Here is a 26,849-nt window from a genome sequence, read left to right as displayed (position 1 = left end):
AAAGTGACTTTTTGGATAGCTATAGTTTATGATTCAACCCCAAGCAGTTGTCTCATATGCAACAACACACATACTGCATACAGTGTGAAAACAGACCATTATTAAGATATTACAATATAACTCACAGAGACGATGTTGACATAATCATCATCGGCCAGTGTTTCCAGCATCTCACTAACAGAAGTACGAATGAGCTTTAACGTCAGTCCAGAAACGCTTCCACTCCTGCAGAGAAAGTAATAACATGTTTAATCACATTATACCACAGGGCGGCTGAATGCTTTATTTTGATTGGTTGAAAAATGTTCCATGGGTATGCATTAATTTTTGATAAACGCACACCTGCTTGTCAAATGTCTTAAATTATATCATGGGCCTGTTGAATGCTTTATTTTGATTGGTTGAAAAATGTTCCATGGGTATGCATTATTTTTTGATAAACGCACACCTGCTTGTCAAATGTCTTAAATTATATCATGGGCCTGTTGAACGCTTTATTTTGATTGGTTGAAAAACGTTCCATAGGTATGCATTATTTTTTGATAAACGCACACCTGCTTGTCAAATGTCTTAAATTATATCATGGGCCTGTTGAATGCTTTATTTTGATTGGTTGAAAAATGTTCCATGGGTATGCATTATTTTTTGATAAACGCACACCTGCTTGTCAAATGTCTTAAATTATATCATGGGCCTGTTGAACGCTTTATTTTGATTGGTTGAAAAACGTTCCATAGGTATGCATTATTTTTTGATAAACGCACACCTGCTTGTCAAATGTCTTAAATTATATCATGGGCCTGTTGAATGCTTTATTTTGATTGGTTGAAAAATGTTCCATAGGTATGCATTATTTTTTGATAAACGCACACCTGCTTGTCAAATGTCTTAAATTATATCATGGGCCTGTTAAATGCTTTATTTTGATTGGTTGAAAAATGTTCCATAGGTTTGCATTATTTTATGATTAACGCACACCTGCTAGTCAAATGTCTTAAATTATATCATGGGCCTGTTGAATGCTTTATTTTGATTGGTTGAAAATTGTTCCATGGGTACAGTATGCATTATTTTTTGATAAACGCACACCTGCTTGTCAAATGTCTTAAATTATATCATGGGCCTGTTGAATGCTTTATTTTGATTGGTTGAAAAACGTTCCATAGGTATGCATTATTTTTTGATAAACGCACACCTGCTTGTCAAATGTCTTAAATTATATCATGGGCCTGTTGAATGCTTTATTTTGATTGGTTGAAAAACGTTCCATAGGTATGCATTATTTTTTGATAAACGCACACCTGCTTGTCAAATGTCTTAAATTATATCATGGGCCTGTTGAATGCTTTATTTTGATTGGTTGAAAAACTTTCCACGGGTATGCATTATTTTTTGATAAACGCACACCTGCTTGTCAAATGTCTTAAAAACAGGCACCAGAGCAATGTTTGTGGTAACTGTGGTATAAGAGGAATAATTGACTCCGGTCCTCTGAACTATTTGAAAATAATGCACACCCACGGTGTAACGGCACGACACGAAGGGTGTGCATCATTTTGCTTATAATTCAACGTCCCGTCGTCAATTATTCTATACATAACCACCAGAGTAATGCACACATTTAACAGTCCTTTGTCAATTATTTATTTATCCACATAACTGAACTTATTATTAATTATTTATTAAATGAATATGACTTTATGATATAATAAACATTAATTAATGTTTATGTTTATCAATTCTGTATATTTCTTATGATGTCAAACTGCCCTTCCACCAAACTGTGTATAGATTATAGATTTTAGTCATAAATGCTGGAATTGATTTTAGAATAGATAAATGAATAAATAAATAAATAAATATAATTCTGTTATTTTCTCAACAGCACAAATATGAGTTTTATGGCAAGTATGATTATAATGTTGCATCATATTTCATTCTAAATTCAAAATATTAAATAACATAAAATAATGCGGGAGTAACAGCCTGTTTCAAGTGCAATAAGGGAGAAACACTTTGCTTATTTTGTTTATAACGTCTGACAGGTCTCTTTTGGCTTGCACTTGGCAAAAAATCCAAGACGTTTAATATTCATAAACCACTTAATTTGAAAAAAACTATTCTGATATTTACACTTGGCAAAAAATCCAAGACGTTTAATATTCATAAACCACTTAATTTGAAAAAACTATTCTGATATTTAAAAGCCTGCCAAAGATATCCAATCTGCTCCAAGAGAAAAAAAGCCAAAAATTGATTTTTCATTTTCATTGCTCCCACCTCTCTTTGGCTCAATGCCAGCATCTGTCTGCCTTTCCATCTCTCTCTTTCTCTCTCTCTCTCTCACTGATAAATGACTCTAATGCAGAACTAACACGAGCTCTTAAAGTGAATAGTGTGGAATCTGTCACACCCAGTGAAAAATTGCATCCACTGATCAACTAATTGTTTGAATAACCACGTTAGGAAACCACATCAGAGATGAGAAGGATATTTGTAACTTACTGTAAAAAGCTAAACGTTAGGTTGATTCCTAAATAAACTAAAAATGTCTCTTTTATGGGTAATGTTTGGGTTAGTCTGTGTGATCAACAGGCAACCTGCATGTACTAGTGTGTGCATGAGCATGAACATAAAGAGTGAAACTGAAGAAATGAAACGCACGCATCAACCAGGATCAGCATGTCCTTAGGTGAAGCTGCACCCTGGATGTACCTGCAGACACACAAAACAGGATAAATCATGGGAAGATCGCCTTAAAGGTGCAGTGTGTAAATTTTAGCGGCATCTAGTGGCGAGGTTGCGAATTGCATCCAACAGCTTAGTCCACTGCTCACCCCTCGCTTTTGAAACACATAGAGAAGCTACGGTGGCCGCCACCGGACAAACATGTCATCGTCGGAGACAACTTAGTAAAAAAAAATTGTCCAATAAGGGCTTCTGTAAAAAAAATGGCGGCACAAAATGGCGACTTCCATGTAAGGGGACCCTCTGTGTATGGAGATAAAAACGTCTTGTTCTAAGGTCATAAACACATAACAGTTCATTATGAAAGCTCTTTATCCACCCCTGATAATATAGTTTTGTATATTATTTTGCATTTCTGTCCAGAGATCCTTCTAAAAATTACACACTGCACCTTTAAATAAAACACTAATATTATAAATAAAATGAGATGTTCATGTTCAAATGCCACCCTCTCTCTTCCACACACAAGTTTGCTCACCAGGGTCTTCTGCGTACATCATACAGATCAATGTTCTTCGTGTCAACCCAAGGGGAAGCTAGAGCAGAAATGATGGGATACTTTGTACTTAAAAGGTTCATGATTCATAGACCGATGATATACAGGCAATACAAGTATAAGCTGTGTGAGTGCTGTATGAGCTCGCTTCTTTTCACAAGACTTTCAATGCTACTGTATTGGCTGAAAGCAGCAGAGCAAATCATACAGCTGAAAGTTCAATACAATGATTCAGTATTTATGACATATATAATATATATTCTTATTACTATGGCTACAAAATAATTCAAATGTAATGTCATTTAATAAATGATATGCTGATTAAATAAAATTAATCACATATACACTCACATAAAGGATTATTAGGAACACCATACTAATAATGTGTTTGACCCCCTTTCGCCTTCAGAACTGCCTTAATTCTACGTGGCATAGATTTAACAAGGTGCTGAAAGCATTCTTTAGAAATGTTGGCCCATATTGATAGGATAGCATCTTGCAGTTGATGGAGATTTGTGGGATGCACATCCAGGGCACGAAGCTCCCGTTCCACCACATCCCAAATATCTCTATTGGGTTGAGATCTGGTGATTGTGGGGGCCATTTTAGTACAGTGAACTCATTGTCATGTTCAAGAAACCAATTTGAAATGATTCGAGCTTTGTGACATGGTGCATAATCCTGCTGGAAGTAGCCATCAGAGGGTGGTCATAAAGGGATGGACATGGTTAGAAACAATGCTCAGGTAGGCGGTGGCATTTAAACGATGCCCAATTGGCACTAAGGGGCCTAAAGTGTGCCAAGAAAACATCCCCCCCACACCATTACATTAATGAGAAACTGAACAGGTGTTCCTAATAATCCTTTAGGTGAGTGTATATGCATTACTAAGTAAACCAACTAAATAAATATCATTAGAAGACATGACTATAGGTCAATATATCATTCTTTGTATATAATTTATATCAGTGGGCTTTGGCTAAGTCATAGTGAACATGAGTAAGTATTAAAAGCTCTTGATATTCTGGAGTTTTACCTGGGAAGTATCGGGCCAGGCCTGTTGCACTGCCGAAGACCTGCCAGAGGAGTGTTGGGTCATCTTCTTTGTTTTTTCGGAAGACATCATCAAGGCCTGCGGTCCAGTTCAGCTCATTCAGGATTATAGTGGCTATAACAAACACATGCATATACAGTTAAATAATATTTTTGATATTCTGTCCACATATTTGCCCAAATACATTTGCCAATGTCCCTGATGACTTTAGCTCTCTGATTTTGGGGTGGTTTCCCGGACAGGGATTAGCTTAAGCCAGGACTAGGCCTTAGTTTAATGAGGAAATATAACTAGTTTGAACAAACATGCCTTACTAAAAACTAGGGGTGACCCCGAATAGTCGAAGATTCGATGCATCGATAGAAGAAGCCTGATTCGACTACCAATCTCACAGTCGAATCGTCGCAGATGTGTTATGAAATGAGGATCATTCAATTTTGGCCGTATATGGGTGCACATTATCTGATTTCACATATAACAGCTTTCTCACAATATATTAATATACAGCATATTATTATAATGCTGCAAATAATATGTGAAGTAACAGCTTTCAATAAATATTTTTAAAATGCGTTAATAAATCCAGCCCCTGTGACCGGGCTACACGGAGGTTTCTTCGTTAATTAACCATTGCCTCTTTGTTTCTACATTTAAAAGACAAAGCTGGCAATTATATTACGGCTGTACTTTTCTATTCTTTTAATATTTATTTTATTTTATTTATAAATCACTCTGGGTTGTCTGATTTAACTATTTGGCTTGTGTTTTGTTTCTGTGCACTTGAGGCATTTTGCATATTTGTTCTGCACTTTGTTACTTCTGACCTTATTTTATTAAAAAAATGTATCTATTATAAACGTAAATTCTGATCTAATTTAAGTCTGTAAATTTTGGATAGCTTTTCGTTGTATTAATGTTGCGCTATTGCGTGCTGGCCATGCTTGCGCATGTAATTTAGCCGAACGGGCTAGGTGTTCTGCGTCTCATATTTAGGAGTTCATCAAACTAAACATTAAAAAAACGGATGTTTTTTGACGGGTATACGTTTTTAAAATGTATTTATCATACATTTTGGTTATCTTGTCAAAAGTTAAACTACAAAACAGGTAAGCCGTTTTTTAAAATTTCGGTGATGAAACGGAAAGTATCTGCAGTGCACCGAACCAATTTCTGCCTGACACGAATGTCTTTCTTGTGATTTAATATTATGGTTGGTGTTCACTTTTAAATGATAGCAAAGAGATTCCTGAAATAAATAATATCATCCGGTCTTTCTGTATCTAAAGTGAATACAGAGATGATCGAAGTCAGAGCAAGCAAGCAGGTATTTCTGTGCTAAATAATAACGCATAGTGTCTATAAAATCATTAATTTCAGTGTTTTTCATGTTATAAATTAACGTTTAATGAATTGTAAATTAGTTTTTATCATTTACAGAAACGATCACAAATTATTTGTTATTTCTCATTTGTCGGGTTTTTTTTGGTCATGACTGCTTTGACGCGCTATATCTCCAAATTAAATAAAAACACTTAATTGTAGCCGAGGTTTCCAAGGCAGAATCACCTTGTTTATTTTTATTTTTTTAGGTTTAGTTATCAAAATGCATTTTTGTGTGATGTTCTGTAGATCGTGGCTTTAAAATGTTATGAGGAATAAATAAACAAATGTTGCCTTATATATTTTACCTTAAAAAAATAAATATATAAATGCATCGTCAGTTTTGTCTTCGTTCATCACTTGAAAGACAGTTTTGGTCACTTTAACAGAAAGTTGTTTATGTGTGCTGCTTGTAAAAGAAAATAAAAGTTACCAATTTGTACCTGGTCTGGCCCCCTTCCAACCCATGCAGACAAACATAGATATGATTCGACTATCGGTCGACTATGGAAAGATTCGACAATTCTGATTCGAATATATAAATCCTTAGTCGAGGACACCCCTACTAAAAACATTACAGGCACGCATTTTGCGGCAAACCAAAGGGCACTGACTATTGTAAGAGATGTCAGTGCAAGTTGTTTTCAGTTTGGACAGCTCTTACATTTATATTAAAGGACTAGTCTAATCCCTGTCCGGGAAACCGCCCCCATAAAGTATATAAATCTTATGCAAATCAGCACAGAATTAATGAAACATCATTGCTGTTCCTCATGAGACACCAGCTGATACCCAAAATGTCTGATTTTATAATGCAATGTTAAACTCAGACCATATGGAAAAGCTATGGGATGGGAAACAACAACAAAGTGAGAAGACGACCTATTAGCTAATGCATTTCTAATGGAATTAGAGGGAAATGGGAGCATTTTCCAGAGAAAGTCTGAATTAGACACTACATGTGATCCGAGTGAGAGCTCAAATTTTACATTGAACCTAAACATCACAAAAGTGCAGAATAATTTTGCTTAAAATTACGGTAAAGGGCTTCTTACATTAAAGGGCACATATTATGCCCATTTTTACAAGTAATATAGGTCTCAGGTGTGCCTAAAATGTGTCTGTGAAGTTTCAGCTTAAAAAAAAACACAGATCATTTGTTATATAGCATGTACCTATTTGGTTGGAAGCAAAAAAGCATGGTTTTTGTGTGCCTTTACCAACAGACAGTGAGCGCTTTTTCTTATTCTAGTGTGGACAGACAAATTGCATGGATGTCATGCCACGTCTGGGCAGGAGTCAAGAAGAGTACACACACTCGCGCGCGCACACACACACACGCACACACACACACACTCCCAAGTGAGATGCTGCCTCACGCATCTATATAAAACCTGTGTGTCTGTGTAGGCATCAATTTACAGTACTGTTCCTCAAAGGAAGTGCATTAGTTAATGACAGTGTAAGGTGGTAGCTGATAACAAGCAACGGTGTGTAAGGGGGTTACTGGTGTGGGTTCACACCCCTTCCTGTTGTTCATTCATCAGTGCTAGACAACACACACATTCTCATTAGACAACATACATAAACTATATTAGCGTGGACACCTCATAGGCTTCCAGTGTTTTCATACCAGGCTAATGATGTTTTCTGTCCCCTAACCCTCACATAAACCTGTTGACAATACTATTGTATGGTTGATCTAAGTGACTTTTTACCAGGAAGGACCTCTAAAAATACTTTTTTTGTGAAGACATTTAAAATTTTGGCTATAACAAGAAAAAAAATGCTGGGTTACTCCATGGTTGGGGGAAAATGGATATTCTAGGTTAACTATTAGAAGGTAACTATTAGGGCTGTGCAATTAATAGTTTTTCGATTAATTAATTTCGATTTTTACAAATGTTGATTCTAAAAACAAGAGGTAATACAACATACAAAGGCATGTTTTCCAGTCATTAAGTAATCGTGGTAAATAAAGATTATGATTTTTCCAAAATAATTAGGATTTTTCCCATATTCGAGGAACCCTAGTAACTATTGGGTTTGTCCATATTTTACCCAACCGTGAGTTAAAAAAACCCAACATTTTATAGTAACAGGCCAAATCGTATTCAACCTTTTCTCTGAAATGTCTTCACTCAATATCAACGCCTACAACATACACACTTTGATTCAAGTAAAACTTTTTACAGCTTTACAGTAATACATATTAGTAAAGACAACGAAAACAAAAAATATGAAAATACATTGTACAAACTTTACTCGAAGATCGATCAAGGTTAGAATTATAACATCTTTCTTTTAGCATGTATGAATAATGTTTGAACATAGAAGGAGCATACTTTGAAGAAATTTCATTTTTAAGACTGTAAACGGTCACACTGGTTGGGTTATTATTAACCCATGCTGGATAAATATTACACAGTGCAAGGTTTAAATTGACCCAATGCTGGGTTGTTTTAACTCAAATGCTGGGTTATTATAACTACAACCCAACAGTGCGTAATTTTCAACCCATGTGTTCTGTCCAATATTTACCCAGCAAAGGTTAAAAATAACTCAGCCATTTTAGAGTGCAATTTTGCCCTTAAACTGATGGAAATGCGTTATTACCATCTGATACCATTATAGCACCATAGCACTTTTATAAGGGTTACGTTTTAAAAAAGGTATTACAGACACAGATAAAAATTTTCTTTATAAGCTGCTACTGTCTGTAAGCTAAGCGGCTTTTTTGTCTGTTCCTTTCAGACCAAAAAAATTATAAAATCCCAAAAACCGAGAGGGAGAGAGCGAGAAAGAGAGCGAGAGAGAGAGAGACTGTGTGAAGAAAAATTTCTTGACTACAGCCAAACTCTCAGTGGTTTAAATGAATCAGGTCAATTATTCAGCAGAATATGAGAGTGATAAACTGATCTGAACACTTTGAGCACAGCCAGAAAGACCATTTTTACACAAACACACAGACACACATGTGTGCAATACTGCTTAGCTCAATTCTCTCACACACAGTCTGAGCATTTCTTTGTGCATCTGGAGATTAAGCTGACATCTGACACTCTGGGTTTAGGCGAACAACACATATTCATGTCTTTATAAGACACACACAGACAGCCCAGAATAACACAAACGCGCACACACACAAGTTATGCAGGCAAATCAGCAAAGACCTGGCTGACATGACATTATATGTCCAAGTCATAACACAAACATTTAATGAATTGTTATTAAAAACAGTGATACATTATGAACATTTATTCCCCTGATTCGCATTTATCTGCATTAGAATTTGTTACTTTGTGGAATTACATTCTTATTTTATTTCTGAGATTGAATTTTGAAAAAAAAACAAGACAAAGACAAAACAATGCACTGATACATGTTAAGATATATCAGTACAAGGTGTTTTGAAAGCCAGCTCAAACATTCATTTTAGTCTGGGACTAGGATATGCCCTGACCGGACCCCCCCCCCAATCTAAAGGGATGAGGGATACAGAATATTGGCCAAAAGCTTTACCCAGTGGTGTTTCTGACTATCTCTGTGGGCTTTAAATTGGGCGGAGCATTGCATTATGGGTAACTGCTGTTTCCAGATCAAGAGAAAATCAGGCAAAATGCACAGAGAGTAATTTGAAGTGAATAAAGGTAAATAAAGAGAGACAGAGAGATGAGTCACATGATGACTGTGGGTGCATTAGAGCACAAATATCACATCACTTGGACAAATGCAAGACCACAGTCAGGCCATCACTAACATGATAAGCACTGTGATAACACAGAGAACATAACAAGCAATGACTGAATCACACAGTTTACACAGATGCGAGACACATTTGGTCCATTTTCTTTTAAATCAAAACCATGTCTAAATAAGTCAACAACATTAATATCTGAACAAAATAACAACATATTTGAATCCAATGAGCTTTTAATGTCAACTCAAAAACAGCCAACAAAAATATTCAAATTCCACACTACTATACTAATAATATTTCTGCAGTATGCATGCTACAGTATGCAATGATGACATACATTTATATTTATGCATTTATAAATAATCACTATCAAAGTCAATTGGTACCGTCAAATGTGTTTACCATCATTTATACAAATATCATCTTTTGCTTTCTGAAGAATAAAAAAGCTCATGCAGGGTTAAAAAACAAGGATTGAGTAAATGATGATGACAGAATTTTCATTTTTTGGTAAACTATCCCTTTAAAATCATGTGATAACAATATTTTTTACATTGGAGCACTATTTCAATCTATCACGGACCAAGAGAGCTCCCATAAAACATCTATAACATCACGTCTACAAAACCCCTCTTCTTACACTTCTTTGTCCTCACACCTTTTCACTTCTTTTCTGCCCTCTCAATGTCACTCTCAACACAATCTTGCTCTATTTACACTTCACCATCCTTTATTTATATCCTGTGAATATTCCACCAATTCTTTCAAGTTCTCATTTTTCTTAAATTTAGTCAATGCTTCTTGTACTTTTGAAAGAGCTATGAAAAAATCACAGGTGTCTTGTCTGAGATCACGTCTGCGTGATTCAACCCAATCTAACAGAAGAAACATAACTATTATGGTGTGAATCCCTAAACCCAACATCACTTGGGTTGAAACTTGAAACTAGATCGAACTAAAACATATAAATGGGATTCATACAAAATAGCCACCTCATAAAATAGATATAAATTGGCATGAGATTGTGTTTGTCATTCGTGATGTTTCACGAGGCATATGAACGCTGAAGATACTGGACTGAATTTTATAGATATAGCAGAAAAACAAACAGAGCTAAATAAAGCTGTCTGACGCAGACAGTTATGGGAACATTCACACTGATCACAGGAGCCCTTTGGGAGTTGAGTATGTTAACCAATGTCAGCTGACTCACATTCATTTGACTACATTTCTCAACAGTGGGTCAACAGCAAAAAATAAAAATAGCAAAGTAATATTAGCAGTTTTTAGTAGTTTTAGTAGAAGTAGTGTAGGGGTGGGCGATATGACCAGAATTTTATTTCACGATAGGATTCATTTTATATCATGATAATGATATGTATCATGCTAGAGTTTTTAATCTTTTAACTCTTTCCCCACCAGCGTTTTAAAAAAAGTTGCCAGCCAGCGCCAGCATTTTTCATGATTTTCACAAAAGTTTAATGCCTTCCAGAAAATGTTCTTCTTTAAATATATAAACATACAATATATCAGATGAAAGAACAGACCCTCTGCTTTCAAACAAAAAAAAAACAAAAAAAAAAAAAACGTTTCATCCTACCTTTATTAGTTCTCTTGTAATCACCTCTCAAACATGGGTAGGTTTCTTCAAAAACACCCAATTTTTAGCCAAAAGCTGAGATAATTCAATTTTTGCGAAGGACTTTTGATAGGGATTAGATGCAGAGCGATCTTTAAAACATACACGGAGTTCTTTCTCTTTCACGTGAGGCGCTACTTCCGGGTTGTATAAGTTGCGGTTTTGCGGAAAGACGGAAAATCTTGTCATTGGCGGGGAAGCGTTTTCTCTTAATTGACGAGATATCTCGTCAATGGCGATGAAAGAGTTAATAAGGTTTATATGTTATTAAAATATTTTATGTCATAGAATTTTCATAATTCTCACAAAAACGTATATATGCATAAAAAGAAGATAAAACAAACAAAATTCAAGCTCACTGAAGATAAACAGTGATGAAAGAATAACAATAAATAATAATGTATATTATCTAATTAAAGGTAGAAAAGTGATTTAGTCAAGAGCAGTGATAAAAAAACATGAGTGACAGGAGCAAAATTAGGTAACTTCCCCTTTAAAGGGACACAAGGCAAGTCTGAGTATTATTTCTCTACTAGCTCCCCCTAGTGTCTGGGAGTAAATGCTTTATATATCTGAGACTTTACGAGACTGAAGGACACCGGGACGGATACAGCGAACTTGCAAGTGGGGTATTCTTCCTACAGACGGTAGAGGCGGGCGAGAGAGTCTTCATTCGTCATGTAATGAGTCATTTAACCATATACAGACTTACGAAGATGATTTATTAACATAAAAATGCTGCCTTGTGTCTCTTTAAGACCAAAGTCCGGATCCAATATACTGTTATACATGCGTTTTCTCTTTAAGTTGTTTACTTTCTCTTAAGCCCTAAATGGTCATGTTTATGAGGATACTTGCAAAGATGGGAATTTTAACGCATATATGTTTGAATAAAGCGCAAAAATGCTGACGAGCTTAATGAGCAGCGGATGCGAGACTTGTGCGCTCCTCTAACACAAAAATAGCGCATGCATATAACACTGTTGTTTGTGTTTTAATGGCTTAAATCACTTGTTTTAAAACTGTGATGCTTAAATATGTGTACAAACGTTAAGTTTTCGTGACCATGCGCACAGCAACGTAACGTGGGCGAGTAACCTTGATAGAGACGATAGTCCAAAATCTCTACCGGTTGACAAATTTTTACCGGTTTATCATATCTGCCGGTTTATCGCCCACCCCTAAAGTAGTGGTATATTGTGACAAAATGCTGTCACATTTTTTGTATTAAAACTCTTTTCCCGTCAGCATTTTTTTTTTAGTTGCCAGCCTGCAGCAGCACTTTTTATGATTTTCACAAAAGTTGAATGCCTTCCAGAAAATGTTCTTCTTTAAATTTTAACATACAATATATCCAATGAAAAATGAAACAGACCCTATGCTTTCATACTACGAAAAACGTTTCATCCTACCTTCATTTGTTTTCTTTTAATCATCTTTCAAATATGGAAAGGTTTCTTCAAAAATACCTAATTTTGAGCAAAAAGCTGAGAAAATATTATTATTATTATAGTAGTAATATTTTGTAAAGGTCTTTTGAAAGAGATCCGATTCAGAGCAATTATCAAAACATACATGGAGTTCTTACTATTTGACCTAGGGGGGTTGCTTCCGGGTTTTATAAGTTGGGTAAGAGCACCACCTGGTGGATAATAGCGGAAATATGGTTTGCCGGAAAAACGCGTCATTGGCAGAGAAATTTTTCTCTTAATTGACGAATTAACTCGTCAATGGTGGGGAAAGAGTTAATAAACTTCATAAACCTTTAGAAACCAAGTACTGTATTAAATGTGCAATGTGGGACTTTTTGAAGAGTCTCTTGACAGAAATGCAAAATAATATACATAACTATATTATCAGTGGTGTACAAAGGCCTTACATAATGAACTGTATTGTATTTATTACCTCAGAATAAGACATTTTATCTACACACGCCGTGGGTCCCCTTACATCAGGAGTGGGGTCCTGCAGAGTTTAGTTCCAACCCTTACCAAACACACCTGAATTTCATTTCCAAGTAATCCTGAAGACTTGAATTAGATTTTTCAGGTGTGTTTAATTAGGGTTGGAACTAAACTCTGCAGGACAGTGGCCCTCCAGGACCAGGGTTCCCCACCCCTGCCTTACATGGAAGTCGCCACCTGGAAGTTTCTACAGTAGCCCTAAACAGACAAATAGTTCTACAGTCACGTTTCGTACCTTCATTATCTCAGACGACATGTTTGTCCTGTGGCAGCTAGCGTAGCTTCACTTTGCGTTTCGAAATTGAGGTTGGTTGCAATTCGCAATCCCACAACTAGATGCCTCTAAAAACCCACACTGGACCTTTAATTAAACAGATTAATCTAAAAAGTTAATGCTCTATTCTGAATTATTCTGTTGTTGTGTTTAAACTAGGCTGCTCTCTAAATTATAGTGTATGTTTTATTTGCAAGTCTTTGAGTGTCCAGTCCTGACACATTAATAAAGTATGTTGAGCTGTCACAAAAGGACTGAGATTTTTTATACAGTCATAAATAAAGGCTTAAAAAGTGCTCAGCCTGTGTGCGTGTGTACTTACAACCATTGTAGATGTCAGTGGGGATGTGTACTGCTGTCGTGTTGTATGAAACTGGACGTTTGAAAGCAGGATCGTCTTCAAATTCTGGTCTGATCCGGTTCTGAGAGGGTGTATTATTAAACTAGGAACATAAAAAATGCAAAACAAACAAAGAAACAAAAAGAAAGCGAACAAAAAATACAACCTCTATTTAGGTTGGATATAGCTTAATAGTCCTAAAAAATTTAATGCGCGACTAAGTGAAAGAAAGTATTTTACAGAATGAACATAAAATGTCTTACCTTGTCTTTGGCATTATAGTAGACGGCGTCTTCAACCTGTTTGACAAAACAAATTTGGAGAAAAGCTTAGGTTCTGTTTTTACTTGTTTGTGGTTGTATTGTTCAGTTTCATGTTTCATGTGAAAACGCAGGCCTACGTGGAATTCGCATCCGCAACTTCCAGTCAATTTACTAAATTTATATTTTTATTAAACATTTTTTTATTTAATTTAATTTAACACATTTCACCCTGCTTAAATATCCCTAACAGAAACTATTTCATGGAACTTTACCCAAAATTAGACGTGGAAATTTTGGGAATGTGGAAAAGGATTGCCGATTCCATCTAAGCCTGGCAATATATAAGCTGTCAGATGGTCAAATCAGATTTCTGTGTTCATTTTTTTTGCATATTACAGTTTTTTTTATTCGCTTTGGTACTATTTTCACAAGTAAGGTGTACATTTTCAAAACTCTTAGTACAAAACTCAAGGCAGATCATCAAATAGTCAGTTTTTTCAAACATTTAATCACATGTTCAATTGACTTAGTACAACACACAAATGATACATTCACTTTTTCACCACACTTAATCATTGTGTCATCAAAGAAATATCTTTCATTTGAAGTAATTGTCTTTCACAATGCAATGCTCACAATACTTTTGAAATGCTTCTCATCTCATTTGTGTAAATACATTTGACCATCACTAAATCCAACTGACCTTAATGGTTAATCACTGAACCATTTGGTAAACCTATATATTTTCATTTCAGCAATATACAGTATATGGATTTTGAGAACTACAAAAATAAAACCTGTGTTTGTACGAACATATAAATTATGTCTAACCACACATGATAAAATACTCTTTATTGCTAATTGATTTTACATAGTGGTAACCAAAGTTGGTCATTACAGTAGATATACTGTAAAAGTGGGGGTGTAAACACTGGCAATTTATTTCAACATGAAGGACAATAGATAGCAAGGAATAAAAAGATCTTGTGGACAAGGGATCCGTCAGGGAGGTGGGCATGGGGACCCACAGAGAGGTCAAAGAGGTGGACAAAAATCTACGGCCAAAGACAGGCTCGATCCAAATTACTGTAATGTAATGTAATGTGTGCACTAAATTTTATGTTTTCATTCAGTTACATCATAGAAAGTATACCTATGTTACAATTATATCTGAAAAAAACTACTGTAATTTGCTCAAATGATTGTAGAGGATGTCTTCATTGATCCTTCACTTGATTACACATAGGATGGATATTTTGGAAATGATAGATTATGTAAGTAATGTAAGTGTAGTGCCTAATGTGAAACTGTGTACAGCAATATGTATTTTTTAGTACTGTAGCATATTAATTTCAGCACTATTAAGGCTGATTTGAAACATTTATCTTGCATTGTTTGCTGTTGGATGAACTGATTGTTAAAAGTACTAAACTGAAAGAAGATCATACCGTTGTGTTTCGGTGATTAAACCAAATGTTCTCATTACATATTACAATAATCTTGTATTTGAAACAATGACTATGTGGAATGAAAACATGTGCAACTCACTGAAAGCATGTAATCAGGTTTTGAAAGAATGACTAGCTGCATTACAAGTGTGATCAGTTTGGATTTTTGTACTAAGAGTTTTGAAAATGTACACCTTACTTGTGAAAATAGTACCAAAGCGAATAAAAAAAACTGTATTCTGCGCGACAGTGTGATTCACATCCAGAAAAAGTGTTAACAGTATTAATGTGTATTTTTTTACACAGACAGATGTTTGTAACTTATTTCTGTGCAGTCAGTATACAATCTTTTTACTACACAGCAATGATAAAGAATATTGCTTTAGGGTGTGCGTCCGTGCGTGTGTGTGTGTGTGTGTGTGTGTGTGTGTGTGTGTGTGTGTGTGTGTGTGTGTGCGCGCGTGATTGCGTGTGTGTGTGTGTGTGTGTGTGTGTGTGTGTATGTGTGTGTGTATATATCTCTTTGGTTTGTTCCCCTCACAGTGTGAGGGCGCTGTCAGGACCAGCAATAGTGGGGCGCTAACAAGTGAGCTCACTATCTGACTTACAGTTGGCTTGAAGACACAGGAGTGGATCAACACCAACTGGTGCCACCTGTCCTAGTAAGTTACTAATCCTATTTTTTACATTGTAGAACACTAATCGAGACATTGATCACCCCACATGGGTTTACCCGTGACTGAGACCCATACCTTTAGCATAATGCTACCAGCAATCAATCAATAATCAAACATAACTATTGTCAGTTGTGTGTTCATGAATTGTATTTTTTGTGTCTGATGCGATATGTCTACTTGCATATGCACAAAAGCACACACACACACACACACACACACACACACACACACACATCTGAACACATACACTATCTCAGCATCTAATGGAGGGGATGGTGTGTGTGCCGGTCATGTGTCCAAGTGTATATCTGTCTGTTCTTATCCAATATGAGTTAATGAAGTTTGAGTAAAAAATAATATACAGTTGATTATGTGATTTTATTTCTTTGGGCTGTGTATTGATGTCTATGAAAGTGTACTGTATGTGTGAGAAGTTACATCAAAATCGTCCCTCCACTGGTGCTCCTTCTGTAGCTTCTCAGCTGCTGAGGCCAATGCCTAAAACACAAGAAACGAGAGGGTTACACAAGTACACCAACTTATATTTCACATAATAACACATTCACTATCAAAAACAGACATCAAATACTATCCATGTCCTTTATTCTGCGAAAGTGAGCCATGAGCAGGTTAACTCCAGACTTTCGTATCAAACCTCTTTTGGAAATATTACTAATAAAGTAATAAAACATAAACTGTGCCATAACATAAATTTAGCTGATAGTAAAAGATCAGAACAAAGGCTTTTGGACAATTCCTAAAAATCAAACTTGGCTTTTTCAAACAACCAACACTGTAAAAAGTGTTTCTGTGCCTTAGTAGATTTAACTAAAGAAAATGGGTAACTGTGTTACAATTTTTACATTTTTATTTTTTTAATCAAAATATGAGTTAAAATTACAGAATAATTTGAATAATTTGAGTAATTCTAAATGAACACATCATTGAGTAAATTCAACTTCATTTTATCATGTATAATCCACTTAAATTTGTAAGAAGGATATTAACTTAATAATTTTGGGTTGAAACTATGTGATTTTATTATTAAACATAATTAACTAGGCAGTGGACTTGTAGTTCCCAGCATGCTTTGCACGAGACTGCATTTGGAGAGTATAATTTGAATTTAAACTCTATTTTATGTGTTTTTAACTAAAAAGAAAGATTTGTTAGTGTTTAATGTTCATTTATCTTTGAGATATTGAAGAGTTTCTGTTTCTTCTTTTGAGTTTTGTAGTTACCATTGTTCAGAAGACTGGTGCTTGTAAGAATGTTGCGCTTTAAAGCTGCCCAAACGAAACTGAGTGGGTGGGTTGACTGAATAAACGTTTCGTGCCCTCATCTCACGAAATAAAAGAACAACAACAAACCATAAATAATATAATAATAAAATTAATTCATAAATCAGAAGACATTAACTAGTTTTTCTTTAAAAATTCACCTATTTTAATTAAGTCTGTGTATAATTTGCTGATATTTTTGACATTGGTTGTACTTAATTTATTAGCTTTTTCTTAAAATGCTTTTTCTTAATATTTTGCCATTCATTGAAATCCATATTAATACATATTTTTAAGTTGTCCTTACTCAAAATATCAGTAAGTTCAATAAACTTACAAAAATTAGTTGGAAAATGTTGCCTTAATTTTATTGAGTTAGATCTAAGTAACAGTTTTTACAGTGAAACTTTATGAGAAGATATAATAAGACAAAATGACCCCCACTTAGCCTTTACTCTAGATTCTCTGCCTATGAGAAAAGCCATCCATCACACTAAATTTAGACACCAGCTCATGTCTAACACGGGTCTCCTCAACTGATTAGGTTAATAACAGTATAACAGTACTATCTTTTCATCTGGCCTGCACTAGAAACTCACTGTACACTAATTTCCCTTGAGAAAGTTTGCTTCTTTTTCCCGAAACACTTCTTTTATATGTTTTTCACTGCCCTTGAAATCAGATGTAGAGATTAGGGGTTGTGGGTGTCAAATTAATCTTGATAACCACGGGACCAAAAGCAAATTAAGAAATTCTCATTTGATGCTCAGTGACACACTTCACACTCTATGAGGTGATACTCTGAAAAAAATTACCGCGATTATTGGCCATAGCGCTGCAGTTTACATGTGAAGTACCAAATTTTTGTAGCTCATGTGTGTTCTGCCTAGAAAGGTCATTGTGCATTGATTTATAGATGCTGTAGCATGATATTATGTTGCCTTTAAGTTCATCAAAGAGTCACAATTTAGTAGATCGTTGTCCTTTTGCCAGATTATCTCCACTACAATAAACCTAAAAATATTACTAAATCGCTCGCTACTCCAGGGGAATTAACGAAGTAACGCATGGCTAGATGATGAAACCTCTCTCCCACTTCAGACATCCCATAATAACCCATTGACCCCAGGGTCTACACACTCAGACAAACACTCTGATGAGCTGTTGTCATAACAACTCCAGTGATGTGGTCTCATTAGAGAGTACTGGGGTGTGTGTTTGTCTTAGTGCAGGCCCCTGCTGGCACAGCATTCAGGGACATCAGTGGCTCTCAAGCACTTTGTCTGTATGACAGTAGCTTTGATTTAAAAATAAAATTACATGGACATAAATGTGACAGCAATGATCAATAAAGATCACCAACAAATGTTATATTTTAAGGTATTTTATTTTACAATACCATATTTTAGAATTTTCTTTAAAACATTGTACACCATTAAAAGTCATTATTTATCAAACAGACCCAATACATTTAAAAAATATGGAAATCAATAAAATCCTTAATTGGGGACGTTAAAATAAAGCAATAAGCCCCAAGAAGCAGTGGGTTACCAGTGCATTTTATAACAGCTAAGGGGCGTTGTTGTTAAAATGCACTGTAACCCCACTGCTTTGCGGGGTTTATTGCGTTTATAAAACGGTTACTTCATATGCATAGCAGGGTTTCACAAAATGAAACACAAATAAATTGAAATTATATTAGTACAAATATTACTCTTCCGCCAAACAAAGTAGTTCCTCAGAATCAAGTGTGGCTGCAACAGAGCGCAATTCTCAAGCAACACAGACGCAGCAAAGACACAATGAAAATATGATTTAAGACTGTGGTGTTTATTTTTATAAATCACCATTCATCTAATTTATACATATAACATTTATATCGTGCAAATGTTGAAGTGATGATCAAATATGCTTGGAAGCATGCTTAACTCTTTCCCCGTCCACCCAGTTTTAGTTTAATGCCTTGCAGAAAAACTATCTTCTTTAAATAAACATAAAATATCAAATGAAATAACAGACCATCTGCTTTCCAACAACAACAAAAAAACGTTTCATCCTACCTTCATTTGTTCTTATATCAGTTATCACCTCTCAAATTTTCAGCTAAAAAGATAATTCCATTTTTGTGAAGATTTTTTGTAAGAGATCAGATTCAGAGCCATCAAAACTTACACGTCATGCTAAATCCACAACAACGCTGTTGTGTCGAGTGAATGCGTCAGTGTTTAAGTTGGGTAAGATTGCCATCTAGTGGATAATAGTGGAAATATCAATTTAAGACAAAAACAACCCAGAGAAAGTTTTCTCTTTATTGACGAAATGACTCAACAATATTTATTGACATTTATATGGATATCGCCATAATTGTGCAAATATAGAAAAATTAAAAAATGATTAAAGACGCAGTTTCAACCAATCAGAATGAAGAACCAGAACGAGCCGTTTTATAATATACTTTTGAACTGTTTACTGGCCAACAATAGAAATGCACCCCACGTGTTTTGAATGTTATAGGTAAAATGTAAAAAATGTAAAATGTACATACAATGTACATAAGATGCAGTATAAGAAAAAGCCAACATGTAGAGATATAGCATTACAGTATGTGTACAGTGTGTGTGTCCTGTATGTATTTTTAATGGTAAAATGTAATATTTCAATGATGATCATAAATAACATAAAATCCATTCACCGTCTGTATATTGTAAAGAGTTGCATGGCTGGCTGGTGTGCATCTCTCGTATTCTCCATTAAAACAGGCACATTGTGTCGGGAATTGACAAGCTCTCAGAGCGTCAGCCAATTAGCCTTTGATTCCTGCCACATGGAGGAAGTGCCGTGAAACGCTGAAGGGCGAATTTGTCATTTCTCCCTGCTGTCGCAAACATGTATCATTCAACCAAGTTAGTTTAGGAGGATCTGAACTGTCTCTGTTGTCTTATTTTTGTTTATTATTTTCTGGTTTCAACAGCCGATGGCTATTCTGTGTTCAGAACGTAAACGGTAAAACATATAATCCGATACATTTTAATCTTAATAAGTGTGTGCATGTTTAACTGTCTCTCCGAAAGAAAAAAATGACAGCTGGGAAACACAAAAAATTACACATACAAAAATCTGCATTACAAATTAAAATGCATGTTGTGTGTCATATATAAAAAACTACCTCACAAACAACCTCTCTAAAAATGCGAGCAACTTTCACACTTGTACTAGGTAAACACTTATTAAAAATAAGAAACTGTTAATCATGCTCATCCTGGCAAAGGCTGATGGGTAATACTGTAGAGCCAGGCTGGCTTGATGCAGAGAAAACTGTGCTGACTTGCCATGGAGATGAAGTGAAATGCAACAGGAGCCTGTAACTGTTCCAAAGCCAGCATACAGAAACTGCTGGCATCGTAATGAAGGGCAGCCTGGGGTCAAGTGATCATATACTGCATGCTCAAAAACAGATGGTTCTGGGTGTGTGTTTAAGCCTAAATCGCAGGGACCAACTGTTAGTAAAACCTCAAATGATGTACACTGGGAAACAATCAATGGCACCTTAAGGAAAACAGTCTATTTAACGTATTAAATGATGTCTTAATGTGAATCTATAAATGAAAGAAGATGTGTGTGTGTTAATAGATGGCGATACAGTAATTCGGTTTAAACATCCACTCAAAACAGTAGAAGTCAGCAAAAGGTCTACAGTACACTAGTTATCTCAAACCAAACCTCAACAATGTCTCAAACTGTGCTCAAATGTAGCCCTGGACCATATAACCAGTAATAAGGCAATAAATAACTTTCTGTTACATTTTTAGATATCCAATCCCCAACTCTAACCCCAACTCCAAAAGGGTGTTTTCACATATGTTGGTGCGCACCGTGGCGCGGCCTCGGAGCGCACCAAAATACATTGTATCATTTTTCAGTTAGTGCGGTCCGTGTTCACATATTATTTTTTTTACTGTACTCGAAATGCCGCACCGTACACCACGTGACAACAGTCAGCGCTGTCATTGGTCTCTGACAGCTCTTACCGTCTCATGACCACCCCCACGTTTCCACGACAACCAGCCTGACAGGGAGAGCGCAGCTATCAAGATGTGGAGATAAACGATGCACGTCTTTGCGAAGTTTCTTTGCTTTAATGTGAAATTGCGTAGCTGTTCTATTAAGCCTTTCTCACGGAGTCGTTTGCTAAAAAGCCCGTAATGTCAATATTTGTGTGTGGAGGACAGCTATGCATTAATAAAATCATCAGCTCCAACGTAAAGGAGACAGCGAATCTCTGCAACGGACCGGATTGGCTTGTTTGTTGTTAACCCACAATATAACACCCGGCTCACGTCACAACGGAAGCCCAGTGGCTCAAACATGTGGAGAACTTCCTGTATTTGGTTCGGCCCGAGGTCCGGCAGTGTTCACATAACATGTGGGTCGCCCCAGAGTTCGGCGACAGCCGCTCCGAGACCACCTGTTTAGAGCGGTCTCGGAGCGGCCGTTTAGTGCGCACCCGAGTGCGGCTGTTGTGTTCACACTGACCTAAACGAACCGTACTCGGAGCGACACGTCATTTGGCTCGACCTAAACAGTGTATATGTGAAAACACCCTAACACAGATTTCCATAAGATCTTGTTGTTAGCAACACATATTACTAATGATAAATACATTTTTTATATATTTACGTTAGACAAGTTACAAAATATCTTCATGGAACATGATCTTTTCTTAAATCCTAATTTAGATTTTTGGAACTTTGAATGTTGCATCTTTAAAGTAAAAATATGTAAAAAAAATAAAAATAAAATTCTATACACATGCAAAAAATTAAAGGCACCTTTATTTGACACTTAACAATTAAAAGTGAGTAGCTTTTTAAAAAATGACTCCAAAAAGTGATGCAGAATTTTTTCAAACGATAAACTTTCAATCATATCAAAGCTATGCAATCCACATTCATTTTAGAGATCTGTACTACTACTGTGTGCCAACTACCGTGTTGTGTCCATTTTTATTTATTTCACAAAATTAGAGGAAAAACATCAAATCATCAAGTTAATGATTAACTCACTCCCCCCAGCCTATTTTTTTAAAAAGTTGCCGCCAGCATTTTTTGTGACTTTCACAAAAGTTACACAAAATGCCTTACAGGAAAAAGAACTTCTATAAATGTATAAGCACACAAATATATAAAATGAAAGAACAGACCCACTGCTTTCAAACAAACAAAACGGAAAAAAAAATGTTTCATCCTTCATTTGTTCTCTTTTTATAACCTCTTAAATATGGGTTTCTTTAAATATACCAAATTTTGAGCAAAAAGCTGAAATAATTGCATGTTTGTAAAGCAATTTTGTTAGAGATCAGATTCAAAACAATTATAGTTGAAGTGTCATTTGTACACTGTATGTTTTTGTTGATCATTTGAAGCTTGTAATTGCTAATTTTGTTGATTGGAAAGTCACTTCCATCAATTCCCTCAGAAACAACACCCCTGAGTAGCATCTGTGTATGTAGAAGCGGTACCTTAGCAACCATCATCATGCATCATGGCAACCAACCATCATGGCAACCAGCAGCCACTAGCATCCATTTAGGGACAAGCTCTGTCTAAATCTGCCGTGCCTGTCGCATTTCAAAATGATCCTAAAAATTGGCTTTTCTTATTTTCAGTATTACATTACAGGCGGTGTTCAGTCAGTTCAGTTTTTTAGCGTGCTGATAATCATTGAGTGCTTTTGGGTATTATTTATATGACGTCATACCCTTACTCTGTCCTTGAAGCCCTCACTCTACCTTGTTACAATGAGTGACTAATTCAGTTCATTTCCCAAGGTGCACTTCACCTTCTTACAATCGAATCAGTCGGTCTAGACTTTAAAAAAAAAACAAAACCTGATGAAGACGAGAGCTTGTGTCGTTTTCAAACTATTTCCTGCTATTTAAGGCTATTCCAGCTGAATTAATATCATAATTACATTGTACAAAAGGTGAAAACATGAGATGAGAAAGATATAAATGATAAATGTCTATCAAAACTATAACCAATAGGGTTTCAATTGTATTGCCTGTTTTGTATGGCGATGTATGTACTGTACTGTACAGTCTGGGTATTCCAGTGGGAGCAGTTAACTAAAACTGACCTTTCCCTTCCATCAAGAAGAATAGAAAGAAAAAGATGAATAATTTATTGCTTAAACATCAGAAAGAAGTGAGGTTAGGGCAGTGATATCAAACACCATCCCTGGACCAGAGCAGTTAAAGAGAGAGAGAGGTCAGATCAATACTTCGACAATACAAATGAAAACTTCATAAAAGCATATTTTCAAAATGACACCGCAGTATAATAAGTAGATTTAAAAAATTATAGAAGTGGATGAATTGTGCCTTATAGTACTGAAAGTGTAGATGTAAATACTGTTGTTAGCTACATTCTAACATCAAAGTGCCAATATTAAAGTGATGAAACATTGTCCAAAAATACTGAAGCTGAAGAGAGAAAGAGATATAGACAAAAAAGAATGACACAACCAATTGAAGTTTTGGGTATTAGCGTGATTTAAACACTACTTCTGTCAGCTGCTAGCGCCTTTAGTTTACTGAAACATCCTGATCGCACATCAAGCGCCGTCTGTTAACTCATATGGACAGCACAGACAGCTGCTGATGGATGACTCTAAATTAAAGACACCCGCTGATTAACTTAACCAAGCTGTCAATCTATCAATAAATCAGTCTTATTCAATTACAATTATGTTTTGCCTCCAGATCAGTCAGGCTCGATGCAGCAGGCATGCGTACGTAGATATCGATCAGACATGGTCTCTGTCCGAAGGGGCAAGCAAGAATGACAGGAATGTGATTACTGGCATAACGTCTGGTCCATATCATAGCTAATTCGTGCCAAAAAACCATAAGAGGCTTTCTGACCAGCATGTATAGAGACATAAAGAAAAGCTGAGGGCACAAAAAGTGTCAAAAGTCAAGATTTAACAGTTTTGGCAAGAGAGGGCTACAAACCCATCCAGATCTTATGATTCGCATTCAGCAAAACCCTGTTATCCTATTTATAGGGGTATGACCCATTTCATAAATAATATTTATGAGGTAAATGAATTAAAGGCTAAATGGCTGCTAAATGCATGCAAATAAATGTCAAGATGAGATAATGTGGAGCAGCTAAAACCTATTTACCTTTTAACACACATTCCTAAACTGACAATTTATCTGTTGCGCATTATTCTGAAGAAAAAAACTGCGATCTTGTAACCTATAATCAAAATGTAATTTTTTAACTTACACTTTACTGTAAAGTTGAATTTGTTAGCATTAGTAAATGCATTAGATAACATGAACTGACCATGAGCAGTTTTACACAATTTTTAAACTTTGTTATTCTTGGTTATGCCAAATACAATTGTTCATGGTAGTTTATTGTGCATTAACTTTTGATTTTAAAAATGAATTAGTCAGTGCTGAAATTAACATGAACATGAATAAATTAACATGAATAAATGTTGTAAGTATCCTGATATACAAGGCCACAATATGATGCACATAACGAAACAGGCCAGTTTTTGATTGCTTATGACGCGTCCTATGCAGCAGTTTAGGTTGCAATATGTGTAATGGGCGGAGAACCTAGTTGAATGGAAAGATAGTGTTTAATCTTAGGGTCAGATGATATGACAAGCAGTTCTGTCTTAGCAAGGATGTCTTGTATATCAAAAGAGCAGTGGTCCAAGCACTGAGCCTTGAGGTACCCCAGTTCCAGAGACATTGGGGTTCGGAGACGTCACATGGTCGATGTATTAACTTATGTTACTTACTGTGAAAGTAGTAAAGTGTTACTATTTTCTTCATTGAATAAAATCAGATATATACCACATTACAGAAACAAAAGGAGTGCATAGCATTTCACAATTAAATAGTTAAATGTTCAATGTGGGACTTTTAGAAGGATCTCTTGACAGTAATCCATTAAAATATACATAACTATATTATAGTGTAAGACCTTACATAATGAATTGTATTGTTTTTATTACCTTAGAATGGGCCATTTTCATCTACATACACCGTGGGTTCCCTTACATGAAAGTCGCTGTCATGTTTTTAAAATAGCCCTAAATGGACAAACTGTTCTACAGAGCGCGTTTCGTCCCTATGTTGTCTCATATAACCACATGTTTGTCCTGGGGCAGCTACTGTAGCTTCCTATTGCATTTCAAAATTGAGGTTGGTTGCAATTTGCAATCCCACAGCTAGATACTGCTAAAACACACATTACACCTTCAATGCACACATTTAAAATCAATATACTCTCTACTGCTTATTAGTACCGTCAAGGGGATTTGACCTCTCAAAGACAAATACACTCCAATGTTTAACAACAAAATTGGACACATTTAATCAAAATAACATAAAAAACTTGATTCCTGGTTCACTTGCCAAACTTAATGAATTAGTGAAACTAATTAAAGCAAAACTTTTTTGTGTGAAGAGCTGGAGATACTGGAGAGACACCAAGACTGTCAAATTAGTCTTTCCCATGTCTTTTATAAATTGGGCAGACTTGTTTATGTGTCGGTGGCACTATTTTAAAAGGACAATGACCAGTAGAGACAGTTAGACAAAAAATAAATAAATGGCCAGAAAAGCAAAGAGCCGGGCTATCTTCCTTATTACATGGCCAGCCATTACCCATCCAATATGAGACGTGTTTGACCAGTGATGCTTTTATATCCATCAAAATAAGAGCACTTAATTCAAGCCAATTACACATGACAGAGGAGAACCAGCATAGTAAGAAAGGAAAACAAAGAGAGAGAGTTAAAGGTCAATACTTTCATTTAGTCACCGGGTGTGGACTGTCAAGAATGTGTTTAAGGATCATCAATAAAAGCAGCTTCATTGAGGCTGCATTTAACATCACCTGCACATCACGGGCAAGATTTAACACTTTTATTACATTGACAGACCCTGCCTAAGCACACACATACAGCCCAGTTCTTCACTGCATTGGAGAAAAAGCCTTTGCACTTCAGTACACTGATACCTAATAATTTATTTAAGTTTTCAGAGCACATAGTTTATCAAGAAAATCAAAAGGACACTCTGTATTGACGAATTATAATTAAGTTACAGGCCAGGGCAGCTCTGCCAACATACTAGACTGAGTTTTATCAGACCTTAATCAATGCAGATCGATCCTGGCTAGGTTTTACTAACAATAGAGGATGTTGGAAGAGTTTGGACCAGGCAGAGGAAAACACTTAAATAAAAAACTGACTTAAATCATAATACTGAGCAGCAAATACTGTACTGGAAATTACTTTAAAATAATAACTTAAAGGAAAACACCACAGTTTTTCAATATTTTACTATGTTCTTACCTCAACTTAGAAGAATTAATACATACCTATCTTTTTTCAATGCTTGCAATTTTAATCTTTGTACAGCGCCCTTGTGAATGTGTTAGCATTTAGCCTAGCCCCATTCATTCCTATGGCTCCAAACAGGGATGAATTTAGAAGCCACCAAACACTTAATGTTTTCCCTATTTAAAGACTGTTACATGAGTAGTTACATGAGTAG

General features: G+C 35.7%; 1 protein-coding gene across 2 annotated transcripts in view; it reads right to left on the bottom strand.

The window, feature by feature from the left end:
* Nucleotides 1-26,849, bottom strand: part of cacna2d1a (calcium channel, voltage-dependent, alpha 2/delta subunit 1a) — an 83,655-nt gene that overhangs the window by 39,857 nt on the left and 16,949 nt on the right. Inside the window, exons 4-10 of one of the 2 annotated variants that reach the window (XM_073867788.1) lie at nucleotides 16,422-16,481; nucleotides 13,859-13,894; nucleotides 13,578-13,698; nucleotides 4,281-4,412; nucleotides 3,227-3,284; nucleotides 2,665-2,715; nucleotides 126-225 (exon numbers count right to left, since the gene is read on the bottom strand). In XM_073867788.1, coding sequence (XP_073723889.1) covers nucleotides 126-225; nucleotides 2,665-2,715; nucleotides 3,227-3,284; nucleotides 4,281-4,412; nucleotides 13,578-13,698; nucleotides 13,859-13,894; nucleotides 16,422-16,481 — 558 coding nt within the window. The remainder of the gene's footprint in view (nucleotides 1-125; nucleotides 226-2,664; nucleotides 2,716-3,226; nucleotides 3,285-4,280; nucleotides 4,413-13,577; nucleotides 13,699-13,858; nucleotides 13,895-16,421; nucleotides 16,482-26,849) is intronic. The other variant, XM_073867797.1, reaches the window with a different exon arrangement.

This window comes from Misgurnus anguillicaudatus, chromosome 1 (genome assembly GCF_027580225.2).
Source record: "Misgurnus anguillicaudatus chromosome 1, ASM2758022v2, whole genome shotgun sequence".
Lineage (NCBI taxonomy): Eukaryota > Metazoa > Chordata > Actinopteri > Cypriniformes > Cobitidae > Misgurnus > Misgurnus anguillicaudatus.
The sequence above is the reverse complement of the archived record's forward strand: the minus strand, read 5'-3'. Positions and strand labels throughout refer to the sequence as shown.